This window comes from Halichoeres trimaculatus, unplaced genomic scaffold, assembly GCF_033239565.1.
Source record: "Halichoeres trimaculatus isolate MK-OKI-2021-1 unplaced genomic scaffold, fHalTri1.1 fHalTri1_scaffold_1, whole genome shotgun sequence".
Taxonomy (NCBI): Eukaryota; Metazoa; Chordata; class Actinopteri; order Labriformes; family Labridae; genus Halichoeres; species Halichoeres trimaculatus.
In genome coordinates this window covers 14772427-14796619 of record NW_027437179.1, presented here as the reverse complement: position 1 = coordinate 14796619, position 24193 = coordinate 14772427, and the positions used below count along the sequence as shown (strand labels likewise).

At 40.2% G+C, this 24193-nt stretch overlaps 1 protein-coding gene across 3 annotated transcripts in view; it reads right to left on the bottom strand.

Moving 5' to 3' along the window:
* The window catches only part of LOC141798023 (dedicator of cytokinesis protein 3-like), a 272445-nt gene that overhangs the window by 151899 nt on the left and 96353 nt on the right, over positions 1–24193 (bottom strand). For all 3 annotated transcript variants that reach the window (XM_074679790.1, XM_074679799.1, XM_074679807.1), the window contains exon 2: positions 10379–10462. In XM_074679790.1, coding sequence (XP_074535891.1) covers positions 10379–10462 — 84 coding nt within the window. The remainder of the gene's footprint in view (positions 1–10378; positions 10463–24193) is intronic.

The window sequence follows — 24193 nt, the reverse complement described above, 5'->3', positions numbered from 1 at the left end:
CACCACAATGGCTTTTCTTGGCTTGGTGGTTTCTGGTACTTTTGAAGCCTCAAGCGGGCACTTGATGAAATGCTAATTTAAGTACGTCAGCATTGCACCACATTTCTAGGCTGGAAGACGCCACTTGGTTATGATCTGAGTCAAAAGTGACCTGTGCCCTCCACAGGCATAACTAATCATCCACCATTCCTATTAATCCAACACTTACATAAACACTAGCTTGAATTGATTAATTAATTTTTTTTTTTTTTTATTCAAATCTTGGTTTGTTTTGTTTTGCTGTTTTTGTTTGCTTTTTGTTTGTTTTGTTTTTTTGTGAGTGTGTTTGGTAAATATTGGTTGTGTTGGACCACTCTTAGGACACGGTCACACTGGCCAATCATGCCGTGCCTAAGCATGCTTCAGCCGTAAAGCACGTTTGGAAAGGCCAGTGTGACCGCAACTGTACCGTGCTCAAGCACGATTCCCTTCCGTGCTTCAGCACACTTCGAAGAGGTGGGCTTCAGCACGGTTTACTTCATGCACGAGCACAAGCACGTGGACAGCACGTGCGATCCATTACGTATAATCACTGCGAGCGCATCTCTTGACAATCATTTTAAACAAAGTGGGGGTGTTAGAGAGCTGTGTCGGGCGAAAACGACTTAATATAAGTCCAAAAGTCTCTAGAGTTGTAGCAGTGCTCTTTGTGTCTCATTGTGCTGACTCTGCTGAGATCGCGCTTCATATAAACAGATGCTTCACGATGACGAAGGCGGGCTGTGCGCGTGTCTGATACCCGCTAAAGTCTGGTTCATATAGGGGATAGTGTGACCGCTGGCCGTACTCTACAGCTGGGGAACAGCGCTGCAGGGGGGCAATCGTGCTAAGGCACGGTACGTTTTGGATGGCCAGTGTGACCGCGCTCCTAGTCACTATACTTTGCTGTCACATGAAAATAGCTGGCTTGCCCTAAATCCAAAAGAGCTAAAGAGAGAAGAAAAGAGGTGAAAATGCTGAGGGACTTATTTTGTAAGTCACTAAATGTCACAGAAAAGTTAACTCCTGGGGCCAGTGATGATGAGAGTAGAGTTGTGGAGTATTGCAGTGTACATGGATATATTGGCACACAAGTGTGTAGTGCACCTGACAGTAGTTTAAGACCAGATAGACAGAAAGATGCTAAGGTACGGGCTTCACTGGAGAAGTATCAACCGTATTTATGTTACAGGCAAGTGAGTATGAGAACATGCATGAAGCCTGATCTGTTCTTTAAGTGGAGTAATTATTCTGAAGTATTCATGACAGCTATGTGGTGAGTCAAGTGATATGGAAACTTTTGTGTTTAAGGCCTGGACCACACGTATATGGATATATTCCTAAACGCATATTTTTCTGTCCAATTGGGCCTCGCAAACACACGAACACCGTGATTTCACCTACAGTAATGGAGATTTTTAAAACAGATAAAAAAATGACGAAATAAAAAAATATCCAGTTGAGTGGATCCGTGTAGCGGTGTAAAACGGAGCTGGTGTTGACGCGATGACGTGAAGCACCTGGCAACAAGTCAATGTAGCAACGGTTGCCAACAACAAGAATGATGGCCGCCATTTACTGCGCTATTTCTGTGTCCTTTGCACTTTTTGCCCTCATCAGTTCAACAAATAAATGTAATGTTGATGATGATGATGATGTTGATGTTCATGAAGTAGCAAGTCCATCTCATCATCCATCCACTGAAACGACTCAATTTTATTTAGGTTTTTTTCGCCATCTCCTTACTCCATTTTTGACTGAGCATGCTCATGACGTCCTTCTTCTATGGTTTTCACATTTTGCTAACCTGCCACTTATCGGCTAGGCATGGCAAGATATCCAGACAAAAAATATACCCATATTCGTGTGGTCCAGGCCTTAGGCTCTACACAATTTTCTTCGGAAAAAAAGAGTCATCACAGGCCTGAACCATAAAAGCTGTATGTTATTATTCAGTAGCATCAGGTTGCAGGAGATGCTTCCTCTTGTGCAATCTCTCGTTCATGCCTCTTTCAATCTGCCCCTCTCTCTGCTCAGCTGGTGAAATTTAATGCAAAGAAATATCATTTCCTGATTTACACCAACATTTTTCTAAAAGCCCAACTCTAAAACCCACTTATTTTGTTTATAAAATGCAAAACAGTTCAATCAAATTCAACAGTACAACTGTTTAATTGTACTGTTTTGCTTGTACTCGTTGAAAATTCATGTCTGCTGCCGGACTTTGTCATGCCCTGCACTTTACAGTAAAGTCAGTGGTATTATTCTCTGACTCGGTTGTTCTATGTTTTTGCTGAACGTGTTTCTCTGCTCTCACTCTCTGCAGCACATTTTTCCATTCGAAGAAGTTTGTTTTAGTTATTTTGGGGCTTAGGGAGGTTTTCAGATTGACCTGGTTTCTTAAGTCACAATCTGTTGCACCAAGAGGAAATCTTCTGGGTTGCTGAAGTGTGTTTTTCAACCACCACGTAAATAAGAAATAATGGGAACCATTGGAAACAGTTATTTCCCTCATGATCAGAAACTACCTTTTCCTCTTAGATATTTAGAAAACACTCCAGTGGTTCTAAAACACACTCATTTTCATATTCATGACTTTTATCTTATCTCCCTGTGAAATCATCAGATCAGTTTCTCAACAGTTCTGCATAATCTGATATGAGTATTGAGACGGCGTCTTAATTGGCCACTTAATTAATAACTAATCAGGATTCATTCATCACCGTGGTTGAGATGGCTGTGTTTACGCCGCGCTCTCATCTATATGGAAATCAGAGAGGGACGGACCTGCTGTGTCTGGGCCTATTTGTGAGGGTTACACTGAGGAGTGTGTGTGTGTGTATCTTTAGTTAAGAGACGAAAACACAAATAAGACAGAAACCAGATGATGAAACATTAATTTACTCGTCTTTATATGATTATTACTTACCCTGTCTGAGAAAAGAGGACAGCAGCTGTTGTTGTGTGGCTCTTAAATGAACACCCAGGTGCATGTATGCTCCTTATTTGTTTGGTTGTCACACAGCCTTTCTCTGAAGAAGAAGAATCATCCCGCCTCTCGTTTCCAAACAGCTCACTAAGAGCTTATTAGAATAATCATTTTACCCTGCTGTCAGAATAATTCACAATAATCACCTCTGTAAATCATCTCTAAGTGAAGGGCAGAACTCAAGGAGGCACTTGAATGCAGCGTCAGACTGAACTCATTACCCACACAGTAGATACAGGTTTCCATCAGCAAATCAAATCAGTCTAAAACGACACCTCGTGTCCCTGCAGAGCTCACCTCCAGCTAGTTTATGATGGCAGTAATGGCTTGTTGATGCACTAAAAAGACTCAGGGAGGCGTTTTTATCACTGTATTGGATGTGACAGTGACTCAATAAGGAGGTGTGATCTTCAGTGAGACACTGAGATGTGTAATGTGTGGTTTTGGTTTGGATTGAGGTGCTGCTCTTCAGGCCCTGTCCTCTGTAATTGTTCCATCTATGAAAAGTACATTATTAGGAAGCAGCTCAAACATCACCGTAAAGCATGAACCATGAAATAACTTCATGAGCACAGAGTCCAACACAGGATAATTTAAGGAAATAAAGTAGAGGCTTTGTAACATATTTGATTAGTTAATTCAGCAGAGGTTGTTTTATTTTCATGATTTTAATTTATCATGTGTGGGAAAACTAATTTGGAACCCTGACTTTTATGTCTGTATCCACCCACAAAATAACTGCAGAAAAATAACCAATTCATAGTTCTTATTTCCATTAATTTGCTGAAGTACCCTTTCTATTTTCATCAAATCATCATCATGTACTGAGACAAGTGGTAGTGCTGTTACAGAAACTAGAGCTCAGAAAAAGTGCACTTTTCAGCTATTTAAAAAAAATAGTCATATAATTTCAGTAAGCAGTTTAGGTTTCCACGACAAGTGATCTTGGAAAAGTCTTGCTTCTATAAACCTAATCCTTATCCACAATTTGAAATTAGCCGGCACTGAAAATGTCATTTCTTAACACTATTTCTCAGTATTTGTGGTCGGGTCGTCCAAGAGCGGATTCATTTACAGCACATGAAAGTCTCTATGACAATGCCATACTGTCAAAAGTTTAAAAAAGTACAGAAGAGCAGAAGAAAGCTAAACAGGACATTACAGACACGGAGCACTGGGCTGTGAGAAGCGCTAAATATAGTGCTGTACTAAACTATGGTATAAACTGAGTTTAGAAAGTTTGCTTTTGTGAGGTTTCGAGCAACAGTGCTACGTAACTACACATTACCTCCTTGCGCTGTAGCCTGTAAAAACTTGTCTTGAACAAAGAAAAGTTGATCTGCTCTCAATTCATTAGCTCCAAAACAAACACACACCTTGGTAAGAGTCAATTCCTTATCACAATGGGAGTTAGTACTAATGGGAAACTCAGTCTTTATCCTGGAAAAACACTGGCTGTTCTAGATGGTCTTCATAAAGCCCCTTTAAAGAGACTGTGAGGAAGATCTGTTTTAATTGGACTGCAGCGCCACCCTTTGGCCTGAAGTCTAACGCACACTGTCATGAAGACATGACTCTAATCAAGGCATTTGTCTGTTTTGGAGATGAATGTAGATCAGATCTCGTTTTCAAAGCAGCTTTTTTTGGTGTGTGTTCAGGAGAAATTTTTACCGTATTCAAAGCGACAAAATAAGGTATTTATCAACAATTATGTAGTGCTGATGTTTGAAACGTGACAACAAGTAAACTATGGCAGTTTGCACTATAGTTTAGTGGCTGTCCATATTTAGTGCTAATGGCAGCCCCGTGCTCTGAGACATGCCCATAATGTGTCCATAAAGTGTTATGTCCTGCCAGTGGCAGCTGCTGGTCAGTCAAGGAGAGGAAGCTAATTTTTGCCGGCCTACATTGTAAATTTTCAAGAAAATGATCAGTGACCCTGTCGTACCGACCAGGTGTTTTTTCCAGGGATTTTACTAGTGTTCGCTCTTCGTTTTTAAGAAAGGTAAACTCGCTGGGGATCAATAAAGCCTCCGGATCAGTCCAGAACAACTCAGAAGATGCTCCAGTGGAGGGTCATTCTTCAAGATCGCTGACTGGCTCATTTCACTGTCGATCGAAAAGGGATTCAGCCTCAGACAAATCATTCAATCATTATGCAAGAGCCCATTGTCCAGCCCAGCCCACTGTCTCATAGACCCCCAGAGATGCTGAGCATTCGATGGGCAGGACAAAGCCCAGCGTTTATCCGATGACAATCCAGTTTCCACAGCAGAACGACCCACTCTATGCTTCCCTGCTGAAGTCAGAAGACGCTCAGCGTCCGACAGTGTTAAAGTGCTGCAGAGACGCTGCGGGATGAATGAGAAGGAGGTCGAGCCAGTTTCCTGTGATAGGTAGCTGATTCTGAACAAAAGATGAAGGAACTCTAGTGCATATTTTGTCAATGAAATGTACACACAGCAGTACATATCACCACTTTTTTGGGGGAAATTTTACAGGAAGCTGAGCTTCCATTGAAGTCTTAGAGCAATCGCCACTGAGTCCTGCCAGTGCTCATCTACCAAGCAGAGCTAACGTAACCTCACTCTTCATTTTATTGATAGACTCTCGAATTTGAACAGACCACTGCAGAATAACTACTACATGTGGGTTGGAATGGACATTATCACTAACATTTTAGCCACTGTGTTAGCCTTTAGCTAAGGTTGTCACTCCTCTGTTCAGTTTTCCTTCTTTCTCTGCTTTTCTATCCTTTTTCTGTCTGACAGTTAGGCTCATGTTTCCACTGTTACTACAAAATTATTGACAGAAATCATTTTCAGCAGAGAAAAACAAAGATCTTCCTTCTGACAACTGAACTTGTCGGCCGACGTAGTTTTGTCACATTCGATGTAGTGAAAATTAATGTGGCCCTGCTCGACCCGGTCAGGAAGCTATGAAGTAGCATTTCAAAATAACCTATATTGATTCTGACAATGTCATTTTAAAAAGTGGATTAGGATCAGGCATATATCTAGAAGCTAGACATTTTCAAGATCACTTAAAAACTCCTCACAGCCCCTTTGAATATCAACATGAAAAAGTTTATTTTAACTTGTTGAAGAGAAAGCTTCACATCACTTCTTTAAATTTAAGACTCCAGATATTAACATAAACCCTCCACAATGTTTTATGAATCCAACTATTTGATTTAATTTGCTAACTAACTCATCCTTTCTGTCTGTTTTTCCTCCACAGCCTTCTTGTTTATTACTTAAAACATCATGAAACAACGGGCAGCTCTCTGGGAGGGATTCGTTCCAGCTGAAAAACCTCTCCAGAATAATGAGCAGCTCTTCTTAGCTGCGGTCCTTCAGTAGTGCTGACAGTGCTAAGAGTCAGAATCTCAGACTTTAAATTGCTTTGAGGCCCATAATCTAAGTCTAATGCATTGTGGAGTGTTATGACTGTAATCTGTATTTTAAAAATGGAGCTGTGGGACTGCATTCCTGCAGCCTGGCCGCCGTCTCACCATCACTGTCATTACAGTCATTGAGTTTCTGTCTGAGGAGGATCATTTGGCATTAGTGCGGGCAGAGAAATGCACGGCACAGTGCAGGAGGGCAGGGAGCTCATTTAAAAAGATTTGCATCCTGAAGACTCAGTCTACTTCCTGAATTGAAAGTGTGCAGTGTATTTTCTGCAGGAGCTGAATATGTAACAATGACAAAGACTCAGAGCAGATATGGTCACTCAAGAAGTGTCAAGAAAAAAAGGAGAGAAATAATGAGTGTTATAGGGTCACCGCTGCTGGATGGGATGAATGCTATACAATAAAAATATATATTAAAAAACATGAGCAGGAATATCAGTTCTGCTTTGAAACCTGATTATGTTCTGAAGCTAACAATGTTTTTGCATGTTGATAAAGTAAAAACAGTGGCAGAAGGAGACTCAGAAATGCCACAGGGATCTTAGACAAAGGTCTGCCTGATAATCACCAAGTGTTAAAGGAAAAGCTTTAATGCCACACACTAAGGTAAAAGCCAGTCCAGTTGTGTTTTGTAAAAATAAGTTGCATTAGCTCAGCTGAGGGTGGAAATATAAGGCTGGTCAATAAAAATAAAGACGAGAAGAAGAGAGGGGAGTCAGGCTGACAGCTGAGAGAAAAGTAAAGAAAAATCTCTACATAGAGAAAGACAGACAGAAAGAGAACAGGTGACTCTACAGGAAAACATTTCCTGCTCCCTCACCGCTCCGGTCACTCCCCAGCCTGGGTAAAGATAGACTCCATCAGCCTGTGGCGTCTGATCGATGTGAGCGTCCTGGCCAGCTGCGGCTAATGAAGCCTATCCTCTCTCATTATCTGGAAAAGACAACACTTCCCTGCTACACACACATCCTGGCTTCAGCTGCTAATTTCTATGAATCAAAGCAGAAATAACAACGGGAGTAACATCAGCTAATAGTTGGGCTCTGGTCCAGGCTTGCAGCAGACCATTACAGGCTATTTAAACTCATTACTGGACGAGCAGTGGGTGCAGCCATGGGAGACGGAGAGAAAGAGAGCAGGGCTTTATTTCAAATCGATGTGCTTGTAACGACGCAGCTGCAACAGTAGAGTTACACCGAAGCCTTGTGTTGGCTGCTCTCATGAAAAACGGTGTAATCTAGTTTTAAACATTTAAGGTGATGAGACGCACACTCAGCAGTTAGTATTCAGAGGCTCTGTGGGACAGAGAGGGGGGCTGAGAAACGAACCCAGGGCTCCAGAGTGCAACCAAAACTTTTAAGAGTGCAACTGATATTGTTTCTTGGTTGCACTGGTGCACCTGACCCCACCAGGTGAAAATGTGTTTTTTTGAATTCACATCTTCTCTCTATGTTCTTCTGTGACAGAACTTTTACTCAGGGAAGGGTCATACTGTGGTTTAAACCAATAAGAGACAGAGCTTGGGTGATTCTTTTTCTCTGATTGGCTGTGGTCCTGTTCACTGTTCACTGCTCTAAGTTGTAAGTACGTTTACATTTCCCAGCTCTGTATGGTGCACGATGGAGTTTGCCCCATTGTGGGCACATAAGACGCACAGTTACTGGAGAAAATCTATTCCAGTCTAGTTTTATTTGCTGTAATGATGCACATGTCAAAACGTAAAAATCCTGTGAGTTGCAGAAAAAACTTCCATTTCTGTTTCCAGGTTTTAATCCACATATAAAGTCAGTACCCCCTGTCATTTTGTGTGGTTTGTATCTACCTAATGATGATTGGTGGGGTGAATTAACTTGCGTGCATTATACACCAGCTGATTCATTAATCCTTATCGTGCACATCCAGAAGTAACCTTTCTGCTATCGCTTTGGGAGAGAAGTTTTAGCTACATCCCATTGTCACTATGTGCCTCTGTGCAGGGGCGTGTCCAGACTTTCAGACTGGGGTGGCACAGTGAGAGCACAGATAGAGGTAGAGGTGACCAGGATGTGCACAATTACACATTATTACCATTTCTCCTCTTTAACTTCAATCTCTACCTTAACAACTATAAGTAAATATGATTTTAAAGATATTATACTCAAAAATGATTTAAATGTAAACATGTAAATTGATGTGCATCAGCCAGTCTAATAAATCTAAAGCAGTTTTTAAACCCAAATAAAAAGATAAACCTTTAAATTGCACCAAAAACAGACGAGGCCTTAGGAAAACACTATGTTGTATACAAAAGTGACAAAGACGAGTTGCTGTTCACCAAATTTAAATAAGAATTTTTTCTCATGAAAAAACATTTGATTAATGTCAATTCAGTTCAGCGATGCACTTGAGGAACAGGCAGTTTGTTTTGGACTTTTTTTTTTTTTTTTTCATGTTTGAGTTTAAAATGTTTAATTTCGGCTCAGTGAAGCACTTTAAACACTTGGTACATTTTTTCTAGAAATTATGTTTAAAATAAAGACAAACACATCTCTACACTTTGTTCTTGTTTAAAATTATTGACATTACTTGAAAGTCATGGAAAGCGATGACCTGATGGCATTTAAGATGTATGTTTTAAAAATGTGGGTGCACCTAAGTTTTGTGCTGATGCACCAAAAAAAAGATACTTTAGGGCAGTGGTCCCCAAACTACAGCCCGAGGGCCGGATACAGCCCGCCTCCACATTTTGCCTGGCCCCCTGAACAATACCAGAGGCGCATAATGTTTTTCTTTTTTTTTAGCCTGGCCCCATGATCGAGACTTGCATGAATTATATCTTTTAACTCTACCTTTCTGCAGTTTGTGCCCTATCTGAAACCCCTCCCTTAAAAAAAAAAAAAAAAAAAAAATGTTTTACAACCATACTGTTAGTGAAATGTTTTGTGCTGGTAGGTGTTGTATCACTTAGTTTGGTTTCTTAGCCTGCTTGCTTTCTGGTTTTCACAGTGAAGTTAATGAGAAAGCTGCAAACAGTGGTGTCTACAGGAAAGTTAATATTTCATGGTCTTTTTTCAATAAAAAACCTGAAAAGGGTCATTTAATTATTATTTTTTTCATAAATAGTGTTATATATGTCATTAACAGTGTTATTATTTATATTCTGATTTTTTTTTTCTCGTCAAGATCCCAGAAAGGGTTATCAATATTTGGTTATGTGTGGCTTTCCGGGCAACAATAAATATTTACGTTTGGACACCTCTGTGATTGTCACACTTTTTTTTACTAACTGACCCTGGCCCCTCGTCAGAGAAGGGAAAAGTTGTTTGGCCCAGACGGGAAAAAGTTTGAGGACCCCTGCTTTAGGGATTCGACACATCCGACAGATACTTGACAGATACTTCTTGCTTAAGCCTGAACCAAAACATTCCTCTATCAACGCCTCTTTATCCTACCATGACTCTGATTGAGCTTAACGTTTTGGACTGATAAAAATATCACCAAGCAAACTTAAGAGAGTCAGATGTAAAGAGCAGAGAGAAGGAGGTGACAGAAAATAAAGGGTTGAGGCCAGAAACTGAACAAGCAACTGCGGATAGGGTCTTTTACTTCGATACATGGGGTGCATGCCGTTAAGCCTGTCCCTTGAGGTCAATTTCTAGAAGAATATGATTCAGTTTGAAGTTTTTTATGGCAGTTTTGTATCATCTTCATTCTTCTGTTTCCTATTTCTGTCATGGTTTCTCAGCTCTTTGATGCCCTCAAGGTTCAAATTTCTATAAAACGTCATTTTACTCCTGACTTTTATTCCTGCATATTATTTTTACTCCACTTATGTATTCAAATGTCACCTTTAAGCCCTTAAGAGCTGGTGCTTCAGTGAAGCTTCTGAGCTCCTGATACAATAATGAAGGACATGATTTAATCAAACATCCACCTACACACACCTCACACAGGTTTTCATCTGGCAGAAGTCTTACCTTCACATTTCTCCAGAATCTGAACCGTCTCTCCCACCTCCAGAGCCAGACCCTGAGTCACCGAGCCCCGGAAGTTACAGATCACTGTGGAGACAAAGGAGGAGAGAGGTGAGATGAGAAGGTGATAACACAGAGATAAGTTATTGCTTGTTGAACAGCATCGACGTGTGACTTCTGAACTTCAGGAAAGAAACTGCCTGTATTTTTATCATTTTTCTGTTACTTCATGAAGTGCAGCTGTGCCATCATTTCAGGCACAGATCATAAACATCATGACTGCCAGAGCAGTGGTCTCATCTGTTTCCCTCCCTCTGCGTCACTGTCTGTCAGACCCGTGACAGCAGCATGAGGTTATTTCACCGCAGCCTGACTGAACACATCCTCGGCGCTCACTGTACCAGGCAGAGCGGGGTTATTAAACCTCATGACTGCACCAGAGCACCCAGAGTACAACAAACCTCAGAGCTCAGAGCAGGGCTGCTGTCACCGTTTGTCACTCTGTGCAGGAGAGAGAAATGTTGAGTATGGGTGAGCTGCATTTCTGATAAAACCATCAGGACCAAACACACAAAACTGAGCATCTCCACACAGCCAAAGATCCATGAATAATAACACAACCTCATCATAATAAATCATGAAACCAAAGAAGGCAGCAGCAGACTGTGAAAAAAAAACTTAAATGGAGAAAAACAACAACAACAACAAACTATGATGTTATAATGAACAGCCTCACACCATCACAAACACACAGCTCTCCTCCAAACTGATAAAAACACTGTTAGCAGGTGCCAGACAGAACAGAAGGCTAATACAGCACCAGAAGGCTGTCTGAATAAACATCTGAGATCAGGAGAGACCCACCTTTATTCTCAAACCTCTGTTTTGTCTCCCCTCCAAAAAAAAGAAAGAAAAAAAAAAGATCACATATTCAAAATAAACAAAGAGAGAAATTAGCTACAAATACCAAAAGCATATAATAAAGCATGCAAAGATGTGGACACAGGAACATAGGGTCTTTTAGGGATTCTGTGTCTTCTACAGCCAGCCTCAAGTGGACACTCCTGGAACTACAGCTTATTGCGCCCCTGCCTTGGTTTCAGTTTTTAGTTGGTTTCAGGTTGTTGTTTATTCATATGCCATAACTTGACTTTAGCCAGGTTAGGCTGTAAAAGGTACCAAAAGATACAGTCATTTAGACAATATCAGCCAGTACTACAGACTGTTCATGCTTTTTAGACACTTTTTAGAGGCACAAAGATGAAAAATATTTGCACACAAAATAATTTCTTTCAAACAAAAATCACAAAAGATTAACCCCCTGTCTTTCGAAGATGGGTATATGATTTGCTGTAAAACTCAATGAAATAAGGTAAACAAGGTAAACATGGAGAGGATTCCTGGACAAGTTGTTAAATTTGTAGAGGAAATAACTTCGATGGGGGCTGCCAAAGCTCTCTCAGTCTGTCTGTCGCAGCTCTGACTCTACTTCTGTTATCTTTCTTATTTTACTCATAAATTTACGAATACAAATCTTATTATCTTACTTTCTGTTTGTTACCTCCCCCAAGGAGGTTATGTTCCTGGGAAAGTTTGTCTGTTTGTCTGTGAACAACATAACTCAAAAAGTAATGAACGGATCTTGATGAAATTTTCAGGAAATGTTTGAAATAGGATAAGGAAGAAGTGATTACATTTTGGAGGTGATCTGGATCACCGTCTGGATCCAGGATTTTTTTAAAGGATTCTTTATCATTGTGAGATAGGGTCGTTTTTACCATATGTGTATATAACTCACGATAAATGGTCGGATTGCTTTGCAAAACAATACAAGACAAGGTCATGATCATTTCTGACTGATGTAAAAGCAAGATCCAGATCCTGCCAATATTCTGGATACTAAGATCTGGAATATGAAATATGTACTGGGTCATCATCATTTTCAACACTGTCAGGTAACAAACTATCGTACAAATCTGCAACTAACACCAAATTGTAGCAGACAGTCTGCTGAAAGGGAGTATCACATTAAAGTAGGACTAAAGTGTTAAGCAACAACCACAATATGCTTGGCGGAGGTCTGCTCTCTCTGAGTGCTTTTCTAGTTTTTGTCAGAAAAAAGGAAACATAAAATCTAAAAGTGTCATGTTTAGGATACTGTAAATTAATAGAGAGTGGACTGTGGTCATATTTCTACATCAGTACAAGGGAAAGTTTTTGCTTTTCTTATCTGTTGTTTATGTTTGCAGAAAACTTGTTATTGTTATAAAACTAAGTGACAGTCAGAAATAATAAATATTTCTGGTTAAAGACTTAAACCAACTCATCTGGAAAGCTGCAGAATATGTTTAAACTCACATGGCAGTGTTTTTTCTCTGGAACTTTTACTTCCAGAACTCTTCTTTGAAATCTTGGTAAGGACATAATTATCAGTTGCTGCACATTCAAATCAAACACATAAAAATAAAGGTTAAATATAAATTGCAGGACACTCAGAGATAATCTTCAGCTCAAAGACAAACCAGCACTTTGTCCCTCTCTTTGTTATGATGCCCGTCTTTGAGCCACGTCTGATATCTGCTCTCAGTGTTAAAGAGGATGAGATCTGAACCCTGTTGTTTGGATCAACAGTCTCTCTGTGTTTGAAGGCCGTATGTCTGATGTCACTGCAGAGTATTTCAGCTGCTACTTCATCACTCAGTCTGTGTATCAACCTCAGAGACAAAGCAAACTTTATGACCGAGACGTGATCACGCCGCTCAAGGCCTCATGACTGTCGCTCCCTCTGTCATCAATGCTCCTCTCTGTCTCTTCGTCTGTCCTCATGGAGTCAGTCTGTTAAACTGTTCAGCTAATTAATTTAAATCCAAACTACTGCTATTATTAGTGTTTGACGTTAAAAACACTGGTGTTCATTCTGTCTCGACACGACGCGTCATCTTCTGGCACTGCAAAGCTTTCTAACTCACACAGGAGTAACAGAATTCATATCATTCATTTCAAACCTGATATTACTGCTGTTATTCATCCTCTGATAGTTTGGAGATGAATGATACACTTAAAGCATCAAGAAAGTTTGTATCTTTCTCTGTCCGCCATCGTCTCCCTGTCAGCTGCTCTCTCTGTCTCACTGTCACTGTCACTGTCACGCTCCAGGTCTCCATTATCATCGCCGTTCAGTGTTGGATTGTCACCGTTTTAGATTCTGTCATGCCCTTCCTCCCTCTGTCATTTGTTCATTGTACCTTGCTGTCATCCCCATCTCTCTGCGGTCGTCACTGGCCTTGTCAGTCTGTCAGTTGTGAGATGAACGTGTCACACACCCCGCCTGTTCTCACTCTGTCTCGCTCTGTTGACTTGGGCTGGGACCAAATGTGGTAAATAAGCACAAGTCAAAGCTTCAGCCATGAGAGGTGGAGTTAGCTCTGAGTTCAAAAGGTAAAGCAGACATTTACCTGACACACCTGTCACAACCCGGAAGCACCTTTCTCATTTCCTGTTACTGTTTCATGATGAGGCAAAACCAGCTGAGTGAAGGCTACAGGAGTGAGCTGAAGTGTCACTCCTTTATCCTCTTATTCAAGTTTCCACTGTGAGATCTGACTTTTCTATTCAGAAGTTTTTTCATGCTTTGAGGAATTAGTTTGAATTTTCAAACAAACAATTTCAATTTAGCAGCTCCATGTGTGGAGTTCGGCAGGTTATTTTAACCCCAGCACATTTCCTCCAGAGTGATTACTTTGAACTCCCATCTCCAGAGAACAGCATGTTCCCTGCTTTGTCTCCCTGCTGAATACACAACAAAGTATTCATTACTTACTTAATAAAAGTCTGAGATCTCCAAGTACTAATGGAAAAGTTCTTCTCTGCTTCTTGCTCCTTTAACACCCCTCCTCGAGCTGGGTGATATGAGAAAAAGTCCCATCACGATATTTTCTCATATCAGTCAATACCGATATTTATCACGATGGCCCTGACCTTGCACATTAAGTCATTACACAAACGGGAGCTTTCAAAATGTTACAGAGCAGCCCATTCAGCCATAGCATTAGCCACATGCTACAATCCAATAATGGGTCATTAACCAACTGCATCATGAAAGTGAAGCAGTCAGGGGAACTTCCTGAAAAACTACTTTCCAACAAATACCAATTGTGTATACTATGCACAAACAGTGATAAAGATGAAAATTTATTGTACAGATCTATACCGTCATATATTTCTAAAGGATCCATTTGATCCCTAAATAACCATCCTCTTCATGTATTCCAACTTAATTGACACATGAATAAATGTCTGCCATTTTTAAAGCAGCCCAACAGGTGTTGTAATCCTACTGTTGGTGTTTGCGATGCTGGGCTCCACCACTGCTTAATTTACTGCTACGGGGCGTTAATCCGGCTCATGGACCATATTCTTTACTCCCAATTCAATCATTTTACGCCTTTTAGGGTGCTAATTTGATTTACATTGCAAGTACTTCGATTTTTCGGACTTTTGCAATTTTAATTACCTTTTTTAATGTCAGACCATGTGAAAAAGTTGGATAATGATGATGATGTCAATAGACAATATCAGGAGCTATATTTTCCCCAGAAATGCAAATCACATAAATCATTTTGCCCTCTGCTGGAGAAAAGTGGTAACTTTTTCTAACCAAGCTTATAAACAAAGACTCAAATAAAGAATTCAAGGATTCAATTAAAACAAAACAAAGAAAAAAAAGCTGTTGAACAACAAATCCTGATTTAAGAATTGTAAAACGAAAAATCCTGATACTTATGTTGATCTTTTTCTACTCCCATCACTATCTTGCATACCGCTCAGCAAAACTTTTTCTTTTTTTTTTCTGTTATTATCACAATTGGCTGGACATGCAAAAGGGCCCAAGTCGGGGTAAGTTGAGGAGAAAACAAAAGTTAAATAATGCAAGTGGGGACACTACTTGCAGGGAAAAACTGTGATGCTTAAAGATGGGGTATTGTGCTTTTTTAAGGCTTTATAATATACCTCTGCTACCTCTGTGGTAACTTTTCATAATTTGTAGTCAAAAATAATAATAAAATAAAGATAAAAGAAAATTCTCCCATTGGTGTTTAGGAAAACTATTATACCAGCTTCTGTCCAAAACGCTTAATTTTTAGCTGCTGTCTCTTTAAGACTGCACGAGCCACAAACCCCCTTCACTCTGATTGGCCAGACATCTGGAGACCTGTCGTGAACAGAGCTAGAAGCAGACTTTGGTGCTTGAGGTCGCACTCATGAACCAACTGGGAGATTGTTTTACTGTGACTTCATAAATGTAGCAAGTCTCATGAAGATCTCATGATAATTACAGAACAGAGAGTTTTGATCAGTTTACAGACCAATACAGCATATGAATCAGTAGAGGTTTGAAAATCTGAACCGGTTTAGTGTGAACACCCTGCATTATAACTTTACATCCAGGTTTACTATATGGGGAAACAGAAGGTAAAACAGGGTGTTTTTAACTGTCTTTTGGCAGAAAAAGCTCTGTCAGCTTCAGGCTTACTAATGTTTACTCTTTCCCAATCTCACCAGCCGCTGCAGTGATAAATTATTCTGATTAAAGAAGACATGGCATGAGTCTGAGCACAGAAGTGCTGGAGGGAAACACGCTCACAGGGAGAAGCATTGCTCTGTCTGTCTGGTATTGACATTCAGTTTATCGAGCAGATTGGGTCAATAGTTTGACAAATGACTCACAGCTGTTAGGCTGGTCACACTGTTTACTCTGTGAGCTTTAGGTGTGTTTGAATGTTTTTGTTTAAATGCAACAAAACGCTGGAGAGAAAGACGAGGAATTGTGTGCAAGGCTGAGAGAAAAGTCAGAATATTTCATTTTGGAGGAACTTCAGAGCTCTGCTTCAATATTTCATATTCGCTTCAGAGTTTCAGAGAAAACCAAATTGAAGAGGACGTTGGAGAGAGTTTTAATGGCTGTGAATTATTAAGATGAGGAACTTTAAGAAGAAGCACAAATATGGATGAACAGGACGTTTCAGCAAAGCTTAAGCAGGAGTTTCAGAAATTTTCTGTACCAGACAATGAAGCCATCAATAAACAATTAATGTGATGTGATTTTAATTCTCCGGATAACTCGAGGTCAACTTCCTCTCTGATGTGTGTGTGTATTTTTGACTCCCTCAGTGACTGAGGGGTGTTAACAAAAGGAGGATGATGGAGGAGTGAGGGACAGATGTGTCGACCCCCTGCAGGGTTATAAACCCCAGAACATCCTCCCTCCATCACAAACACACAGCTTTTCTTCAAAGTGATGAAAACACTCTTGGCAGGTGCCAGACAGAACAATATTTACACACTAATACAGCACCAGAAGGCTGTCTGGATAAACATCTGAGATCAGGAGAGACACAACTTTTATTCTCAAGCACTTTTTTTTCTGTCTCCTCTTTAAGAAATTCACTCTGCACAGTGTGCACAACACCTCAGTTTGGTGCATGTTTCAAACTTGGAGTCTATGGGGGATTAATTGTGCTTTGCAGCCAACCAAGTGGACACTTCAGGTACTGCAGTAACAGGGAGCTGCTTCCTCACACCCAAAAATCCTGACTCCAGCAAAGTTAGACCTTAAACCTTTACTTTCAGTCATAAACACAATTTAAGCCAGTAATACAGGAAAAAATACACTGCAGCTGCTGACAATGCTTTCTGACTACTTAAACAAAGATGTTTACTCTGCACAAATATAATCTTTTTAATCAATAACTGCATAAACACCCTCCATAAATCTTCAACAGTGGATCCATGAGTCACATGAAAAAGTGTTTTAACTTTAAATCAACCCCTGATAGAAAGTGACACGCAGGAAAAAACAACAAGTTCAAACTCATAATTCTCTTTTAAAGCCTCTTAATGGATTCCCCTCTTTCAGTAAACAGGACTAATGCACATTACGCTGCGTTTTGTTGAGTCTGTGCTCATGTTTTATGCATGGTATCTGCCTGCTGCCGCTGCAGCGCGAGGCTGCTTCAGAAACATATTACACACATTTAGAGCTGTGTTCCCGCGGTAAGCATATGAAAGGGAATAAATGGGAATCCCTGGAGTGTGAGCGCGAGCTGTGCAGAAGAGGAATGGGAGTATGAAAGAGAAAACAAGTTTGAAGTTTAAATCTGTAGCGTGAGGCTGAAGGGAGATGAGCCAACGAGTCGATGTAGAAGAGGACAGATTTTCAGATTCAACCCTCATTATATAAACCTGTTACTAGGTCTGCTTCCTGAATTTATTACACCTGTTTGAGAACTTGATTTTGAACCTTTCTAACCAAGCAGCAGCTCAAGTGTTAATAACGAGGTCAATTCAAATGTGGACAAAGCTGCAGTTCCTTGAGTGTCCACTTGTTGCTGGCTGCAGAAGCCCAAGAATCTCCAGAAATCCCTTTATGGTTCATACAGCTACAGCTCGGCATGTATTTTGTCAACAGGGATACTTTATCATGCAATGGTTTGTCAAGCTATGCAAGGAGGTCCCCCACCAAATACAGCCACTTTTACCTAAGGATCCATTCACTTTTATGGTTTGTTCGCGTTGGTGATCAGGGGCAAAAACGATTCTGTTGTTGACGTTGCCACTTGGTTTGTTTGTGTTCTCAGGGCAAACGTCTCTTACAGTTCAAAGTTGTTAACAAATACCACATGTGACCAAATTTTTCTCTCATTGCTCAGAAATCTAACATTGATATGTTTCCTTTTTTTTACACTCATTTATTCATTCATTCAGGTTTTTAACTGCTTTCCAAAGGGAAGAACAACAGCCATGGAGCACCAGCAGCATTTGAGGCTAGATTGTGTTATAGCGTTCATCTGGCTAATGAACTGGTGTTCACTATCATCAAAACATCAAAACAAGATTTTCTTTTTTTTTCAAGAGTCAAGACTACATCTGGAAAATAATGTGCTGATGCACCTGTCATGACATGCCGCCTCACTGAGCTGCAGACGAAGATGGGCTCTTCAATCCCTTCTTCTTGTGTTGTTTTGACAGAACTGTCGGCAACTGGGCACATCACTGCCCCCTGCAACTACTGTGTGAACTACAGTAATCAGTCAGTTGTTCCGGCTGCTGAGGTAAAAAGGAACCGCTACAGGGCTAAAAGAGAAGCGAGCCGAGACTACCTTCTGGTGTGCTCCATTTGTACTTTGAACTGGGAAGACGGAAGTGGGAATAACGTTAAGTTAACGTCCAAGTTAAGTGTTTTATTTACCAAGGTTATAATAGTTTTGGATTTGTCATTATAGTTTAGTTTTAGTTAGTTTTGACATTTTTTTCCCATGACAGTTTAGTTTTAATTTTTTTTGAAGCCGGCATTCTAGTTTTTATTTAGTTTTGATTTTTGCAACAAGGCTTAGTTTTAGTTTAGTTTTAGTTTTTTCATACCTCATTAACCAGGTGCAGGATTCAAAAAGGTCAGAGTAAATATTTTGTAATACTGTTTATTTTCCAGTTCAACATAGTGCTCACTGCTCAGTCAATGCTGATACTGAACTGTTGGCTGCTGCCTTAAACACATGAAAATAATATAAACTTAATATAAAAAAATATAACTATAAATTATATAAAACATGTCAACATACATTACATAAAAATAATAAAAACATAACTTATATAAAACAATACAATATGAGCTTAAATAATTAGAAACTTGGACTCTGTAACAATAAAGTCAGACTCACATGAAATTAAACTATTGCAGATGCTCTAATTCATTGCTCCACTACGTTTCGTCACAGCACAGAGCACAGCCAGTCAGTGCAGTGAACAAGCATGTCCCAATACGTCGCTGTGATGGTGCTGTGCGGCACTGACAACTGCCGAAAACTGTTGTAAAATTGGTTGGGAAAATGTGTCGGATTAATTCAAATCCTAAAGGCTATTAATATTGTCAGAAACGATAACTAAAGACATTTTGTCTTTAATTTTGGTTAGTTTCAGTTAGTTTTGTGAACACAAGATACAGTTTTAGTTTACTTATTGTTTTTGTTTTCTTTTCTAGTTTTTATTAGTTTGAGTTAACTGCAATGTTTTTTAAATTTTAGTTTTCCTTTTTAGTTTCGTTTTAGTTAACTACTGTACCCTTGGTCAGAAAATTCTTAAATAAACATTATATAACGGGAGCTTAATTACTGTTTCCTCCTCTAGTAGGAATTTCCTACAAGGAACTCAGGGCTGGTGTGGATGCTACGACTCTCCAGTCAAAAATTCCAACCTCGGGGGACATTCCAGTTGGGCGTTCCCACTAGGAACTTGGAAAATTCCGACTTCCTAGTACAAATGAAACGCATAATTTGGTGCTTTTTCATTAACTACACAAAGTAAAAACTGGATTCCAAGTTTTGGAAGTTAAAACTTCTATTTACTGTCAAATCTGGTTAACTGAGGTTGCATTGAGAAACATCTGGCTGCTACAGACATTGCTGGTGTTCTGGTGTGAAGTGTGAACATGGTAACTGGTGACTGTCAGGTGACAATCATGTTTGACTTAAAGGGATAGTTCCGTTTTTTTTTTTGAAGTGGGGTTGTACGAGCTCTATGTGACCACTAAGGACATTAGATACAGTAGAAAGTTGTCTCCTCTCCCTCAGTAAGACACAAACTGTTATCGATGGTGACGAGGAAATAGGCGCTAACAGGGAGAGACCGTACCAAATTCAAAGGCTATTTTCTCTGCCTACAAGAACTAAAATCAAAAAGTAATACCACAGTTTAAAAGTATGCTACATAAAATATATTTTTAAGTGCATTAAGTCTTTGGAAATATAAACAATTATGTCTGTAGCCGGCGCCCGAAGCATAGCTTGTTTACATTCCTTACAGCTGAAAGGAGGAGGGGGGACGGAGCGCACTAGCGCTGAGCTGAAGGACACATGACCAGTTAGTTAGGTCCAGATAAATGTTTATATTTCCGAAGACTTAATGCACTTAAAAATTATTTTATGTAGCGTACTCTTAAACTGTGGGATTGATTTTTGATTTTAATTCTTGTAGGCAGAGAAAATAGCCTTTGAATTTGGTACGGTCTCTCCCTGTTAGCGTCTATTTCCTCGTCACCAACTTCAGTCAACGGTGCAGTATCGCTTGTGACAACTGACCACAGAACAACCAGACGCTTTTATGTAGCTGACAGTTTCAATTCTGAGTTTAAAAAATGTTTACTCGTCTGAATTACTGGAGCTGAATTGCTGGTGCCAAAATACATGAGCAAAATAAAACCTGTTTACAGTCTGGTGCAGAGAGTTTTGGTAGGAGTAGCTTCATTAAGTTTTCACAACAGTAGTTAAGACACTTGCACAGTTGAGTTTTGCAGAGTTTACTGCAGGCAGGAGATTCGTAGCTGTTTGTAAGGAGGAGAAACACCTGAGACCAGGTGAAGCTCCGGCTGAAGTTATGCTTGGGGGGATCCTGAGCCCTGAAAGTGAGAGTAAGCCGCTTTGATGATGACGAGCATGAGAATCCCTGTGGCTTACTCATATGTAGTTACACAATTCCTCCTGCATGCCCAAATCATTCGCCATGCTCAGGATTCTGTCCTCCCTCCTTCACAAATCTGATTCAACTGTTACAGCTCCAGCCAGGCTGTGCGCTGTCAGGTTTACTCACACACCAAGAGGAATTTTAGTGCTTTTGCAATTCTGAAGGTGTTTGGAGGCGTCAATATCTGCATTTTGTGTTTATATAGTGATAGGAATACAAACTGGATGCTCTGTAATGCTAATCGCCCATGAATGTGAGTTTCTGAGAGGGTTTAGTGCTTGTGTCTGCACATTAGAGGATATTTTGTGTGTGTCAGTGAGAGAGTATCATACTGCCCTGCGAACAGATCTCATCCTAATTAAGACATGAAGCTTGTCATTTTAACATCCTCCACCATGCCCGCGGGCACATGCAGGCAAACTCTCAAGTGCACTCAGCACAGCAGCAGATGGATTGTGTGCAAGTGTGCAGGACTTTTCTCATGTGAGTGTTGGAGTGTGTGTGTGTGAGAGAAAGAGGGAAAGATGGAGGGAGTCGCTGCAGTGCCACAGCTGATGGATGGAGGATGAGGTTCAGTAAGTTCGGAAGAATATGAGAGATTTTTTTCATGTTAATTTATTAATTCATACACGTGTGTTGTGCATATTAGTCAGATTTCCGTTAGCCTTTAAGCTACATCACAAGCTGATGGAAACTGAGATTGCAAGAAAAAACGCTAGGAGAAAGAAATGACTGAATAAAAGATAGTTGTAATGGAGCAAAAGTGCAGGGGAAAGTCGTTTCTAGCATCAGCAGCGACAGCAAGCAGAAGTAGGCCACCTCCCTGAACCATCAGGATTCAATGAGACAGTGCAGATGCTGCACACACCAAGCCACATACAGCTGAGATAGTGCATGCTGCACAGATGGGATGCAGACCTCAGTTTGTAATGTGGAGCCTGGAGTTCTGCTCCCTGCTATAAATAGGCTAAACGTAGAAAATACACAACTTGCTCTTTACCCCAGACTGCTCCAGGAGAAACTCTCAGCAACCAACGATTAGGGTGTTTGGTGCTGGACAGCTCCCGAGAGAGGACAAGTGTTATGAATGTAAACCAGGAGGCTGCTGAGGAGGAGGTCTGGGTAATACTTGAGCTGAAGTTTGGAGAGAGGTCTACGTGCTACAGCTTTGATTGACGGACGTGTCAGCCAATCACAATCCTGCATTAAGGGAGACAACTGCCAGGGCTATGTAGGTTAAAGCTGTCCAACTCAATCTCATCTCAATGTCATGCATTGTGAGTTGCGTCATTGTTGAGCTCAGAGCAACAACTTGACAAACAAATTAGTGTTTAGAAAAGATCCCAAACTTATGTGTAGAATCATCCTCCACTCATATTTTTGCCTTTAATTGTGCATAACCCTGTGATGGTAACCCCAAAAAGGTGCCTCTGAATATGTTTTTTTTTTTCCTCAGTTAATGTAAAAGACAATGCGTAGAAGGTAGGGGTGTAACGGTACATGTATCCGTGCTGTACCGCTCCATGCGGCCGTTCAGTTCGGTACAGTGCTGTATTCGAACGAGTACAGTAAGTTTAGGTTAGCCGCTGCACATGGCTCTTTAATATTAACGTGAGTACTTGTCTATGATTGGCTGAGCAGGGAAGGTGTTTTAATATTCATGAGGAAAGTGGTCTGTGATTTGTGCTTTGCGATCGTGTGGACGTGACGTCTCACAGTGAGCCAATCAGAAGATGAATATCAAAGAGCTTCCGTAGCCACAGGAGCTTGTGTCTGAATTGTGCATCATGGCTGCTGCTAACGACCAACTGGAGCTTGAAGAGCCTCCCCCCTCGCTGTATAATGGCAAGTTTTTGGTTTAATAAACATGCTAAACAAGCAAATGGTTTTGCGTTGTTCAATACTGTACCAAAAATGTACCGAACCGTGAGCCTAAAACCAAGGTACGTACTGAACTGTGAATTTTGTGTACCGTTACAACCCTAGTAGAAGGTGGACAAGCTTGTACGGTTCATTAAGTTATGATTTGTGCGTTTATTTACATAGCATGCTCTGTGCACATGCTGGCACTGAGAAAGGGCCTTTCTCAGACTTGCTTACATATTGGAAAAGTAACTCTCAAAAAGTGTGATTAAGAACTGAAGCACATAAATATAATAAAGCCACCATTAAAGTTTGATCGAGTTTGACTTTTTACAGCATTAAAAAAGTTTCAGGCACTGTTACATAAAGAGCTCAAGGTGGGTGATACTGTTAAAGTCTATTTTTAGCTTAGGACAAAAAGAGCTCTGTAAAATACTGACCCTTTCAGAAACTTTGTGGAAGTGCAGCTAAGGTATGTTAGCTTTTAACCTTTTTAAGGTAAAGGATATCTATACATATATATATATTTTTGGCTGAAAAAATAGATTCAATTCTAAATTGACTTAAAACATTGGTAAGTTAGTTACCTGCACCTTTAAAAAATAATTTTGGCGTATATAAGTCCAGCATAGGGGAAGTTGTTTTAAAGAACAATTTTAGACAACATGACTTATGTTAAGTTTCCTCGGTCTGTAAAGGTCCAAACTGATCCTAAAGTCACTAAGACAGTCAGTAGAGGAACATTTAAATGTAAAATGACCCATCATTCAAATTATGGGTCGAGATCAGAGTAAATGTTTAACTGCATGAAGCTGCTCCTCTCATTTATCTCTAACAGAACTCTCATCAGACTCCTGATAATCGAGGTAATAATGGCTTTAAGGAAACTGCATTTAATCAGGCCTTTAACAGTCTCTGGAGAATGAGGTCTGCCGGTTCTTTAGGGACACTTATCAGTGACTTCAAACTTTTCCAGATGATAGTAAAAGATTAGAGGATGACTCAATTAGGAAAGTAGAAATGATGCCTTTTCTCCAGCCCAATGTTTAATAAACACTTTATTAACATCACGGTTTGATCATTTATAGACAAAGCGTCATCCCTGCTGCTTTACACTCCTATTTGCATCTGTTCTTTAAAGTTATTGACTAAATCTTTACAAGCACAACTGTAAGTGAAATGCTAAGTCATTAATTGTTTATTTACCTGTGTTTCAAAGTTGTCTAGAGCAAAGAAAAGTAGCGTTTGAAAGAAAATATGCTCTCCTTTCTTTTGCTCCAAAACAAACACACGTCTTGGTAAAAATCAAATCTTCTTGACAATGGGTAATGATGTCTTTGTCCTGGGAAAACGCTACAAATTCCAGCTAATGGTGTCACTGCAATCAATGCCAAAATCACAGCCCCTTTAAGCTCTGTGTTGTCTCTTGAACAGCTGCTG